A 13,878-nucleotide genomic window follows, 5' to 3' on the forward strand; every position below is an offset into this window, starting at 1 on the left:
TGAATTCATTTGTTTCATATTTCAGATTCCACATGTTGTTGTTGTTCAGTCGCTATATATGGGATAATACACACCACTTCTTTATCCATTCACCTGCTGATAGCCACCTAGGTTGCTTCTTAGTTATTGTAAAAATGCTGCTGTAACAGTGGGGTGTGTGTATCTTCTCCAGTTAGTGGCTTTGATTTTTTTTTCTCATATATATACCCAGGAATAGAATTAATGTAGTTTGCTTTTGATCACCTTTATCTGACTTGATTTTGTGATATCATTGACCCTGTTTCACATTTCTTCCATATCACTAATCCAGTGCAAAACACTAAGGTTACAAAGGGAAGAAAAACACAATTTCTTGACTTGGAGAGGTTGACAACCTAGTGAAGAATATGGACAAAGGAAAGCACGGTTCTCAGAAGTATGAATCACCTGTGCTGATTCATGGACTACAGCACGCCAGGCTCCTTTGTCCCCCACTATTTCCCAAAGCTTGCTCAAACTCATGTCCATTGAGTCGATGATGCCACCCAACCATCTCATCCTCTGTCACCCCTTTCTCCTTTTGCCTTCAATCTTTTCCAGGATCAGGGTCTTTTCCAATGAGTCAGCTCTTTGCATCAGGTGGCCAAAGTACTGGAGCTTCAGCTTCAGCATCAAGCCTTCCAGTGAATATTCAGGATTGATTTCCTTTAGGATTGACTGGTATGATCTCCTTGCAGAGTGATGTCATATAGTATTTGTGTTTCACTTTCTGACTTTTTTTGGAGAATCCACTGAAGATCAGAAAGGAATTGATAACATTGTGGATGTCAAAATAGTCAGACATTTATAGATAAGTTCATTAATAATATACTTATGAAATCCTAAAACATCAAATAACCCTATTTAAATACCATTATAGTAATGCCCATCTTCAGAACGAGGAGGGGGAGAAGTCCTGTCATATTGGAATGGTTTATGATAAACAGAACTGTTTACATTTATCTCATTTTTCTTGAGCATATGAGTTTCCTAGTACTGCCGTATCAAAGTACCATAAACTGCATGGCTTGCAACACAGATTTGTTCTTTCATATCCTGGAGGCTGGAGTGTGAACTCCAGGTGTAGATGGGGCCACGCTTTCCCTGAAGGCTCTCAATGAGGATACTTGCCTGCCTCTTCTGGGCTTTTGGTGGTTGCCAGCCATTCTTGGCATTCCTGGACAGCATTCCCATCCCTGCCTCCATCTTCACATGACCTTCTCTGCATCTCTGTGCCTTAACTTAACCATGACATCTGCAAAGACCCTATTTTGAAATAAGATCACAGTCTGAGGTTCTGGTGAACCTGAACTTTGGGGAACATCGTTCAACCTACCACATGAGCTAATGCATTATAAGAGTTGGGGAAGGGAATTCCCTGATGGTCCAGAGGTTAGGACGCGGTGCTTTCACCGCCGGAGCCCAGGTTTGATCCCCTGGTCAGGGAACTACGATTCTGCAAGCCTCTCTGTGTGGCCAAAAAAAAAAAAAAAAAGACTTGGAGGAGATATAGGTCAATGCACATCTACTTAGTATCTATTAATTGCTACCGCTAAACTAGGAGTAAGGATAGAGCTATAAACAAGATAGACATAATTTCTTTTTTTTTTGAACTTTTATTTCATCTTGGGGTATAGCCAATTAACAACATTGTGATCGTTTCAGATGAACAGCAGAGGGGCTCAGTGATACATATACATGTGTCCATTCTCCCCCAAACTCCCCTCCCATCCAGGCTGCCACATAACACTAAGCAGAGTTCCATGTGCTACACAGTAGGTCTTTGTTGGTTATCCATTTTAAATACAGCAGTGTGTACATGACCATCCCAACCTCCCTAGCTATCCCTTCACCCTGGCAACCATAAGTTCGTTTTCTAAGGAGACAGACATAATTTCTATCCTTGGGCATTATGCACAGTTTAGTAGAAGGTGACAAATGAGGACCACTGGATACTTCACTGATCTTTCCATTTTACTTTGGCACTGTATAGTTTTAGGTTTAATTTTTAAATGTAGTTTCTTAAGACAAGGCCATCTGTTCTCATCCCATATGGAATAGGAATCAAATATTAATTACATATTCATTGCATATGAAATTAGGAAAGTAAAGAAAAAAAAATGACTTAAGTCATGTTTTCATGATAGAACTCTCTCCCAGAAGATTTTCTCTGGCCCCAAACAGATTGGGATGGTTTTAATGTGTGTTGCCTCCAGCATGATCTCAGAAAGCATTGAAGATCAAATGTCCAGACCCATATTGAAGTAACTAAGTGGGTGGGAATCAAGCTGTCTTACAGAGAACACTCTTGTATATTGGAAAACAGAAGACAAAGAATAGGCTTTTCTGTTTCATCTGGTCAGTTTTATTTTGTAGACAGAATTTCCTGAGTCTTAGAGTTGTTCTTAGCAACAATGGAAACGACTTGCTGCTATTCTGGACGCATTTTGTTTGTGTGTTCTGCAGACATGGCTGCTTTCGTAGTCTCATGCTGGTCGTAACTGACTGCCAAGAATAAGTTCAAATCCGTAGTGCTGTGTGTGAATACCAAATGTTAGCAGAGGTTGCTTGCCTGAGCTGAGAGTCCTCACTTCCACTTAAGGGAACTTTTGGACTTGGTTCCTTGGGCTGTTGAATTAACATTAGAAAGACTTTTCCTCTCAGTCATTCTTGACTGAGTCACCAGGATGACTGCCCCTGAGAAGAATACTGAGCAGCCTTTTAGGGGCATCAGCTCTAAAATTATCTCAGAGAAAACTGTTTAACCAGCTTTCCCCCCATGAAGCCCAACTGGAGAATGAAGTTCTGGAAAACAAAGTCTTTTGAGCTGTATCCTTGTCTAAGACCCCACTGTCTCTGACCCAAATTTTTGAATTCTAACAAAAGCCTGAAAAATAAAAGAGCTTTTTATTAAAAAAAAAAAAAGTTTTTATTTTGTGTTGGGGTATAGCCGATTAATAATGCTGTGATCATTTCAGGTGGGCAGCAAAGGGACTCAGCCACACATATACAAGTATCCTTTCTCCCCCAGATCCCCCTCCCATCCAGGCTGCCACATAACTCTGAGCAGAGTTCCATGTGCTGTACAATAGGTCTTTGCTGGTTTTCCGTTTTAAATATAGCAATGTAAACATGACCTTCCCAACGTCCCTAACTATTCCTTCCCCTTGGCAACTGTAAGTTCGTTTTCTAAGTCTTTGAGCCTCTTTCTGTTCAGTAAGTAAGTTCATCTGTATCGTTTCTTGTTAGATCCTACATATAAGGAATGTCATATGATATTTCTCCTCCTTCTCTCTGTCTTACTTCACTCAGTATGCACTCTGTAGGTCCATTCATGTTGTTACAGATGGCATTGTCTCATTCTTTTTAATGGCTGAGTAATATTCCATTGTGTATATATACCACTTCTTCTTCATCCATTCCCCTGTTGAAGGACACATAGGTTGCTTTCATGCCTTGGCTATTGTAAACTGCTGCCGTGAACACTGGGGTGCATGTATCTATTCGGGCCATGCTTTTCTCCGAATGTATGCCCAAGAGTGGGATTGTAGGGTCATGTGGTAGTTCTATTTTTAGTTTTTTAAGGAAGCTCCATACTGTTCTGCATAGTGGCTGTACCGATTTACATTCCCATCAACAGTGCAGGAGGGTTCCCTTCTCTCCACACCCTCTCCAACTTTTGTTGTTTGTGGATTTTTTTTGATGATAGCCGTTCTGACCAGTGTGAGGTGATATCTCTTTGTACTTTTGATTTGCATTTCTCTAATAACTAGCAATGCTGAAAATCTTTTCATGTGTCTATTGGCCATCTGTATGTCCTCTTTGGAGAAATGTCTAGTCAGGTCTTTTGCCCATTTTTTGAGTGAGTTGTTTGTTTTGATGCTATTAAGCATCATAAGCCATGTGTAAATTTTGGAGACTAATTCCTTATCAGCCACATCATTTGGAAATATTTTCTCCCAACTGCGGGATGTCTTTTCATTTTGTTTATTGTTTCCTTTACTGTGCAAAAGCTTTTGAGTTTAAGTAGGACTCATTTGTTTATTTTTGCTTTTATTTCCATTATTCTGGGAGCTGGATTGAGAAAGATGTTGCTGTGATTTATATCAGAGAGTGTTCTGCCTGTGTTTAAAAGAGCTTTTTAAGACCCATACTCATCTGCCATTTTTAATTTGAGTTTATTCAAGATGGCTATTAACCCGGCCATTTGGGTAAGTCTTTTTGAAATGAAAAAGTTGTCTTGGACTTTTCTCTTTAAGTAAAAAGTATTAATGAGTCTGCTGCACATGGGGCATTCAGAGGAGATATAAAATTGTGTTTGTTTAAAACCCTGCATCCTTTCTTCAAAAACTGAGGTATTATTCTCAATAATCTCTAGCAGTTTGACCAAATCCCCTTCAGAGGGACCCTCTTTCTCTGTGTTCTCAGGAGTTCATGGGAGGTAGTTTTCAGTTCTCAATCTTAAGTTGTCTTGTTTTTTGCCATTGTTATCAAAAAATGTCTATTGTCACTCCAGGGGGGACTTAGAATATTACTGGTTTGGTCAGAAGTTTTTACATGCACGCTTAATATTCACACATCCCCTACACCTATAAATTGTTTTCATTTTACCCTTTTGTTGAAACAGTGAAGGTCAGGAAGCAACAGTTAGAACTGGACATGGAACAACAGACTGGTTCCAAATAGGAAAAGGAGTACATCAAGGCTGTATATTGTCACCCTGCTTATTTAACTTATATGCAGAGTACATCACGAGAAGTGCTGGGCTGGAAGAAGCACAAGCTGGAATCAAGATTGCCGGGAGAAATATCAATAACCTCAGATATGCGGATGACACCACCCTTATGGCAGAAAGTGAAGAAGAACTAAAGAGCCTCTTGATGAAGTGAAAGAGGAGAGTGAGAAAGTTGGCTTAAAGCTCAACATTCAGAAAACTAAGATCATAGCATCCGGTCCCATCACTTCATGACAAATAGATGGGGAAACAGTGGAAACAGTGGCTGACTTTATTTTTCTGGGCTCCAAAGTCACTGCAGATGTTGACTGCAGCCATGAAATTAAAAGACGCTTACTCCTTGGAAGGAAAGTTATGACCAACCTAGACAGCATATTGAAAAGCAGAGACATTAGTTTGTCAACAAAGGTCCGTCTAGTCAAGGCTATGGTTTTTCCAGTGGTCATGTATGGATGTGAGAGTTGGACTATAAAGAAAGCTGAGCACCAAAGAATGGATGCGTTTGAACTGTGGTGTTGGAGAAGACTCTTGAGAGTCCCTTGGACTGCAAAGAGATCCAACCAGTCCATCCCAGAGGAGATCAGTCCTGGGTGTTCGTTGGAAGGACTGATGTTGAAGCTGAAACTCCAATACTTTGGCCACCTGATGTGAAGAGCTGACTCACTTGAAAAGACCCTGATGCTGGGAAAGATTGCGGGCAGGAGGAGAAGGGGACAACAGAGGATGAGATGGTTGAATGGCATCACCGACTCAATGGACATGAGTTTGAGTAAATTCCGGGAGTTGGTGATGGACAGGGAGGCCTGGAGTGCTGCAGTCCATGGGGTCGCAAAGAGTCAGACATGACTGAGCGACTGAACTGAACTGAAACAGTGTGATGCCTCTTGGACTTCTCTTTTGTCACACATTTCAACAGAATCTCCGTCCAGTGCAGTTAGATACTGGCCTTTACTGCTTAGAAAGAGTTGAGATTCTTAAGAAAACCTGAAAGCATTTTCTTAACATTTTACCGAATTGACTAGTTATTTTTCTGTATTCACTGAACTAACCACATACATTTCTCATGGTGTGTGTTTGTGTGTGTATGTTTTAATTTGGTTTCTTGATTTTTGTTTTTTACCCCGTGAATGATCAGTTATGATTAAATTGTCATTGAAGTTGTCAGTGGGACTCATTCGTGAAGCTATCTTGATTCAGTAGAAAAAGCTGTAGCTTAAGAACCTAACCTGGGTAATCAAGTTTTTTCCACGGGAGCTGGAGGCATTCTCCTCTGCAGCCAGAGAGCAGCAAGAGGTTGCCCAGTTGGGCCGGGACCCAAGGAATCTGGGCACTAGCTGCCTCTTTCCATTCCCCAGCATCTGGCACTGCCCCACCTGCTCACTGAAGGAAGGGGTGGAATGCATTTCCTGGTCCCCCTCCCTGGCCTTAATGGAAAAGTAAAGGCTAAATACAACACATGTTTACAACTGTGCCAGAGCGAACGGCAGCCCAGCTCATCAGTGCATCTCTGCTGTTCCTCCCTCCCCGACGTGACATTAGTGTGGGCGCTGCAGGTGTCCTCAGCTGGGAACAGCATCAAGGACACCAGGACGTCCTGGCCAGCAAGCAACCAGCATGTGACAAGATGGAGCCTCCCAGCCATGACCTGGACTCTGGAGCCCTCTTTTTCTCTCTCGCCCTCCTTGGAAGTTGTTTTGTTTAGTAGGTTTTAGCTTTTTTTAGTAGTTGGATATTCTCTGAATATCCATTACTTTGCCAACAAAGTTCCTTCTAGTCAAAGCTATGGCTTTTCCAGTAGTCATGTATGGATGTGAGAGTTGGACCGTAAAGAAGGCTGAGCACCAAAGAATTGATGCTTTTGAACTATGGTGCTGGAGAGGACTCTTGAGAGTCCCTTGGACAGCAAGGAGATCCAACCAGTCAATCCTAAAGGAAATCAGTCCTGAATATTCATTGGAAGGACTAATGCTAAAGCTGAAACTCCAATCCTTCAGCCACCTGATGCAAAGAACTGACTCATTAGAAAAGACCCTGATGCTGGGAAAGATTGAAGGCAGGAGAAGGGGATGACAGAGGATGAGGTGGTTGATGGCATCACTGACTTGATGGACATGAGTTTGAGTAAACTCCGGCAGTTGGTGATGGACATGGAAGCCTAGAGTGCTGCGGTCCATGGGGTCACAAAGAGTTGGGTATGACTGAGTGACTGAACTGAACTGAACTGATTCTCTGAAGAGAATACACGTAAATCTACCAAGTTCCATCCTCTCCTCTCATCCTCCTCATTCGTGCCTGTTTTTCTACTAAAAAAATTATATGTTCAGGAAAGTGCAATGATTCTAGAAGGCAGGAGGGCCATTTAATGCTGAGTGAGCATAAACAAGTATGAGTATAAATGTTACAGAAAGCTGTGTGGCGGGTCCGGCTGCTCGGAGCTCAAAAGCGAATAAGCAGGCCAGGTTGGCGGAAAGGAAACTTTGCTTTATTTCAGATGCTGGCAACTTGGGGGGAGGGTGGCTGATGTCTGTGGAAAGGCCAACTCCCCCCCCTCCACCACCATGACAAGCTGGGGGGTGAGAGCTTTTATAGACAGAAGTGGGGAGGGGGCTTCATGCAGAAACAGCACAGTCAGCTCTGACAGTCATCTTCACACTGGTCATCGGGGGTCTGACCAGCATCATCTTGGTTGCTTTGGGTACAGTTAATCTTCATTTTCAGGGTCCATTTGTCCCAATTTCTCTGAGGCCAGTTCTCAGAATTGTGGCCACTCATGTCCTGGGTGCAGTCTGATCATCATGTAGTTAACTTCTCTGCCTGGTGTTCTAGTATCTGTAAGACAGCTCACTGGATATGGCTCAGAATATTATCTATAGCCTGTGACAAAGAGGTAAAGGTCCTTGACTATGCTTAATGACAACATTATTATTATTTAGTCTCCTTTGACTGTTTTCCTTTGTTTTCCGCATTTCTCACTTCTCTGATTAAACTTATTCTTAGCCCAAAGTTTTCCACAGGCAAAAGGCAGGCAGAGGAATAGCTGAGGGGGGCGGGCAAGGACCATGGGGTCCTGCTCCATTTCATAAAGGAGGAAGGTTTCCTTTTCAAAGATGAAAGTCAGGTGCATGCTGAACACCCTTGACTTTGGAGAGCAGACAAGCTCCTATTCATGCAGTCATACAGGCTCACGCCACATCTACTAAGGTGGCATCAAATCAAAACCACAATGAGGAACCAACTCACACCAGTCAGGAAGGTCATCATTAGAAAGTCTACAAATAACAAGTTCTGGAAAGGCTGTGAGGAAAAGGGAACCTCCTACACTATTGTGGCAATGTACCTGGTATAACCACTAAAAAGAAAACAGTGTGGAGGTTCTTCAAAAAACTAAAAATAGAGTTGCCGTATGACCCAGCAATCCTACTCCTGAGTGGATGTCTGAACAAAACTATAATTCAAAAAAATACATGCCTCTATGTTCATAGCAGCACTATTCACAATAGCCAAGACATGGAAATAACTTAAATGTCCATCAGCAGATGAATGGATAAAGAAGATATAGTACTTATATACAATGGAATGCGATTCAGCCATAGAAAAAAATGAAATAATGCCATTTGTAGCAATGTGGGTGGACCTAGAGATGATCATTCTAAGCAAAGTAAGTCCAACAGGAGAAATATCATATGATAGTACTTACACGAGGAATCTAAAATATGACACAAATGAGCTTACCTGGGAAACAGGAACAGACTCACAGGCGCAGAGGACAGGTTTGTGGTTGCCAAGGGAGGGAGCACAGGAGAGGGATGGAGAGAGAGCTTGGGGTTAGCAGGTGCCAACGATGATATAGAGAATGACTGAACAACAAAGCGTAGCCCGGGGCACTAGATTCAATATCTTGTGATAAGCCATAGTGGAAAAGAATATGAAAAAGAAGGTGTGTGTGTCACTGAATCACTCTGCTGTCCAGCCGAAACTAACACAACATTGTATACAACTACAGAAAGAAAGAAAGAAAGTGAAGTCGCTCAGTCGTGTCCGACTCTTTGTGACCCCATGGACTGTAGCCCACCAGCGTCCTTAACAAGGGTGTCATCAACTGCCCAACTCTTAACAAATTTAAAGTACTGACTTTTTAGGGCAGACATGGTACTCTTCCTTCTCTTAATGCCCCAAAGAAAGAAAATATTTAACGTCAAACATTTGGCATTTCTCACTCGTTGCTATGGAGGGAAGGAGGAAAGGACCCAGGAAATGTGCGTTCAATCCTTGGGTGAGGAAGAGCCCCTGGAGGAGGAAATGGCAGCCCCACTCCAGTATTCTTACCTGGAGAATCCCATGGACAGAGGAGCCTGCTGGGCTATAGTCCATAGGGTCGCAAAGAGTTGGACATGACTAAGCACACACACACATCATTTGCACTTAAATTAGGCTGGGAGAACACTAAGCAAATGCCTTTTGTTGTTTTGAAAAATTGTACTGAAAGTAAAGTAGACTCCTGACTCTTCCCTCCCAAACTTTGTGTGTTTGCAGGAATACCCTGGTTGAGGACCACTGTTGCTACCCTGGGAAGACTAGGCATAACCATGGCCTTTGAAATTGTCTATTTGGTAAATTCAGAATTGTACCCAACAACATTACGGTAATTCCAAAATCCGTATCATGGTTTCTCCTAAGTAATTCTGCAGCTGCATGTTTTAAGTTGACCACCTGCAATGCAGGAGACGCGGGTTCGATCCCTGGGTCGGGAAAATCCCCCTGGAGAAGGAAACAGCAACCCACTCCAGTATTCTTGCCTGGAGAATGCCATGGACAGAGGAGCCTGACGGGCTACAGTCCATAGGGTTGTGAAGAGTCAGACATGACTGAAGCAACTGAGCATGCACGCATGCATTAGACTTGAAATCAGAACATCTGGTGAGTATGCTTGCAGCGTGAATTACGTTTCCCATCATCAGCACCACTCTGTGTAAAGGCTCCAGCCTCCGCTCTGACTTCACTCCACAGCCAGTTCCTGAAAGACAAAGTCAATCAATGTGCGCAGGTAGTGCAAACTGGCCTTCTTTCTGGGGGGAATATTCATGAGCACACCTTACTGTCAGTCTAGGTGCCACAAGGGCACATGAATGCCACACAGCAGGCTGGGTAGTAAGCCACTGATGGATGATTAATTTCCACCAATACTGTAGACTCCACCCCCTGGCTCCAATTAGCCTCGCTGTGACTCTGAGTCACAGAGTGACAGGTGTGAACTGGTGCAGCTTGGAAATGAATTGCGTAGGAAATGATTTGAATAGAGTGTGAGGGAGTAGAAGTTTTCAATGTCAAACACTAGAGAAATGGGAAATATTGTTACCATTTCTGTTACTTAGATATCTGAAAATATTATTCATCCTGAAGGTATTTAAATATTTTTATTTCAAACCACTTTTTTACTCTGCAGAAACTTTGGAGTTTCACTGTGTTCCGGTTTATGTGACTTTGGGGGGATTATAGCCCCGTTTCTGCTCTTCCGGCTAGCGGCCGTTTGGCTGGAACTACCTCTTATCATCTTTGGTGAGTACTCACCGCCCCAGGTGGCTTCCTTGGTGGCTCAGACGGTTAAACGTCCGCCTACAATGCGGGAGACCCAGGTTCGATCCCTGGGTCGGGAAGATCCCCTGGAGAAGGAAATGGCAACCCACTCCAGTACTCTTGCCTGGAAAATCCCATGGACGGAGGAGCCTGGTAGGCTACAGTCCATGGGGTCCCAAAGAGCCAGACACGACTGAGCGATTTCACTTTCTTTCCACTTCACTGCATGCACTATTCTTAACTGCTTTCATTTGCATTCTTTGCATTAATAGAACCTACAATGATGACCAGGTTCGATATTCATGCTATTCATTTGCTCTTCCCATAACAGTTCTTTCAGGTTTTGAGGAACCACAGTGAAATATGGGCCCTAAATCATTTAAATTTATTTTATATTAAAGGGTTGCAATAAGATGTATTCAATTTAAGAACTTTCCTTGCAGTCCAGTGGTTAAGACTCCACATTTTCATTGCAGGGGTCATGGGTACGATCCCTCATTGAAGAACTAAGATCCCACATGCCACGAGGCATAACCCACCCCCCATGCAAAAAAATCTGAAAGGCGGGGTTTGGCAGTGTGGGAACAACATACGCTTTTTAAAGAAGTGTTCAATTTAGCTTTCTTTGTTGAAGTTCTGAGTTAAAATCAAATATTGTGAAATTCTTTTATGATATTGTGGGACACAACCAGTAGTTTTCGGGGGACCAAATAGGACCTTCTATATGTTTAAAAGCAAGCCTAAAAAATGAATTGTGTTGTCAAAATTTCCATGTCTTTCAATACTGTATCTTCATTTGCTTTGATGCTGAGTGCACCATGCCGAAAGAACAGAGGACACAGAAGCCCTTGCACACCTACCTTAAGCTTTTTGATGCCCATCAGGTTCATACCCTCCTTCCTACCCTCGGTCTTCTTGAAACTCATGATGGGATAGAACCATAGCGTGGGGAGGGGCCTGGGGTAATTCCGGCCGGTGCCTCTCTTTCGCTGGTCCAACTTTCCTTCCCAGGTCTCACACCCTCCTCCCCTCTCCTTATTAACAAGAGAGGATGCTGGTTGGCTCCTTGCCCACCTCCTTTCCTCCACCTCCACTTGCTTCCTCCTGGTAAAGAAGGCTTGTAACTCACTGCTCAGCAGTTTTAAACTCCAATACAAATATCGCATCCCTGAGGACATACACCCAGAGGGATGCAGTAGTCCTTCAGCGGGGCTGGGACCACAGAGTCAGCTTCTCACCAGTGATTCAGTAAATGGTCATTTCAGACTATTTCATGGGATCTGATAAACAAGCTCAGCATTGATTTTGGGTTAGCATGAAAAAGCAAAGAGAAGGCATTGTTCAGCCAAGACAGAGCTGCCTAAGAGTCCAGTCCCTCAAGATGGGGGGCTGGCCGTGAGGTGGGCTGGCTGAGCTGGGTGCTGGTACCGTGGGACAGGTGCTTGCTTTGCAGAGGGAGCTGCCTTTCCAAACCGCCATTCACAAGAGTGTGTGATAAAGAAGGGTGCCTTTGGACTTCCCTTGGAGTAGGAAGTGGCAACCCACTCCAGTATTGTTGCCTGGAAAATTCCATGAACAGGGGGGCCTGGCGGGGTCGCAGAGAGTCGGACATGACTGAGCGACTTTCACTCTCACTTTTGGACTTCTTTGCTGGTCCAGTGGCTAAGACTGCACTCCCAATTAAGGGGGCCAGGAGGTCGATCCCTAGTCAGGGAACTAGATCCCACATGCCGCAACTAAGACCCCTGGCATGGCCAGTAAATAAATAAACGAATCTTAAAAGAAAGAAGGGTGCATGAGAGCACATCACAGGATCGCTAACCCATCCCGTGGAGTCAAGGGGGGAGAGTCAGGGAGCCACCTGAGGCCGTGCCGCAGTTGAGATGGGAAGGTGAGGAGAAGTTACTCACGTGAGAGGGGCAGGCTGGTGCTCCAGGCAATGGAAAGACCTACAGTAAGAAGAAGTCGGGGCTTCCCAGGTGACTCAGATGGTGAAGAACTGGCCTGCAATGCAGGAGACCCAGGTTCGACCCCTGAGTCGGGAAGATTCCCCCGGAGGAGGAAATGGCGACCCTCTCCACAGAGTGCCGTGTGTGAGTTGGGGCCTGAAGAGAGACGAGGCTGGGGAGACCAGCTGGGACCCGACCACCGGATGTGCAAAGGGTCTGCTCTTTATCCAAACAGTGGTGGGAAGCCGTGTGGAGTTTTAAGCTGTTGGCAGGGTCAGATCTGCCTTTTAGAAACCTGCCTCTGATGGCAGATATGCCAGGGACTTAGAGGGGACGGCGCTAGTAGGGAGACGATTAAAAGAATGTTGTTGTAATCAGGTCAGGACTGGGTCTGAGGTCATGGCACGGAGACGTTGAGGAGTGGATTGATCCGAAGAAATACACTAGAGGTTGCTTGGCCAAGAGGGGCTGACTGACTGGGTGAGGGACCAGAGGGAGCGGGGAGAGGGGCCGCCACGCTGCTGACTGGGGGAACCAAAGGGGGGTTAGCGAGCGTTAGAGGAGCCCGTCTGCGGGAGGACATGCAGGGACTCTATCTGGGCTGCTGGTAGGATGAGGTGCCTCTAAGAAATCCAGACCGAAATGGCGAGGAGGCAGTACGTGTGACGAGCTGAGTCAGGAGTAAAGTGGCCTCGAGATGAAGGTTTGGAAGCCACCTGGATGTAGATAACCCCTGAAACCATGGGAGTGACCGAACTCCCGCCCCTGTCTCCACAGGAAACAGGGCAGAGTGAGAGGAAAGAAGGGGCCCAAGACGGAGCCCTGAGGAGCCACAAGCGTCCAGTGTCAGCAGGGTGAGAGGCGCCAGGCAGGGGACGAGAGGGATGCGAGGGGAGCAGGAGGGAGACCAGGAGCTCGAGGAGCGGGGACGTTGGGGGATGGCGGGTGAGACCACCAGCTGCCAGAGCTGCCGTGAGGCCGGGCAGCAGGGGCGGGCCAGAAGCGAGGCTGCCGGACCTGGTGGTGGCGGCCCCTGGTGGTCTGGGGGGAGCCAGGCCGACGGGGACACTGAGGGGAAGAGCCCAGACTTGAGCAGGTGGGCGTGGGACGTGACTCTGGCCCACCAAGGTCAGTTGTCAAGCTTTCAAGAATTTCGTAGCCACCCCGGTGGCTCAGATGGTAAAGAATCTGCCTGCAATGCAGGAGACCCGGGTTCAATCCCTGAGTCGGAGAGATTCCGTGGAGAAGGGAATGGCAACCCATTCCAGGGTTCTTGCCTGGAGAATCCCATGGACAGAGGAGCCTAGCGGGGCACAGTCCATGGGGTCACCAAAGAGTTGGACATGACCAAATGACTAACAGTTATCATTAATTGAGTGTGTAAGATGAAAAACAGAAGTAATAAATACACCTGCTCAGTTCCTGATTCATCAGGCTTTGCTGTGTCTCACCTTGAGGCTGGTGTGTCCACTGGAGTCCATTGTGGAGACACTGCTGTCCATCTCCCCAGACCCTCACCTGCGAGGCTGCGTTGTCAGTATGAATGACCCACATCCACAACGGGCATATTTACACCATGGAAATAGGCAAACGCAGAAAATA

The 13,878-nt window shown here is 45.2% G+C and overlaps 1 protein-coding gene and 1 non-coding gene across 3 annotated transcripts in view; both read left to right on the plus strand.

Moving 5' to 3' along the window:
- The window catches only part of SLC22A3 (solute carrier family 22 member 3), a 94,917-nt gene that overhangs the window by 74,391 nt on the left and 6,648 nt on the right, over positions 1-13,878 (plus strand). For both annotated transcript variants that reach the window (XM_081524426.1, XM_081524425.1), the window contains 2 exons: positions 9,287-9,395; positions 10,197-10,309. In XM_081524426.1, the coding sequence (XP_081380552.1) occupies positions 9,287-9,395; positions 10,197-10,309 (222 nt within the window). The remainder of the gene's footprint in view (positions 1-9,286; positions 9,396-10,196; positions 10,310-13,878) is intronic.
- On the plus strand, positions 1,394-1,466 carry TRNAE-UUC (transfer RNA glutamic acid (anticodon UUC)). Its single transcript has one exon. It is a non-coding gene; the product is annotated as a tRNA-Glu (tRNA).

This window comes from Giraffa tippelskirchi, chromosome 9 (assembly GCF_054371585.1).
Source record: "Giraffa tippelskirchi isolate mGirTip1 chromosome 9, T2T-mGirTip1v1.2.pri, whole genome shotgun sequence".
NCBI classification, from domain to species: Eukaryota; Metazoa; Chordata; class Mammalia; order Artiodactyla; family Giraffidae; genus Giraffa; species Giraffa tippelskirchi.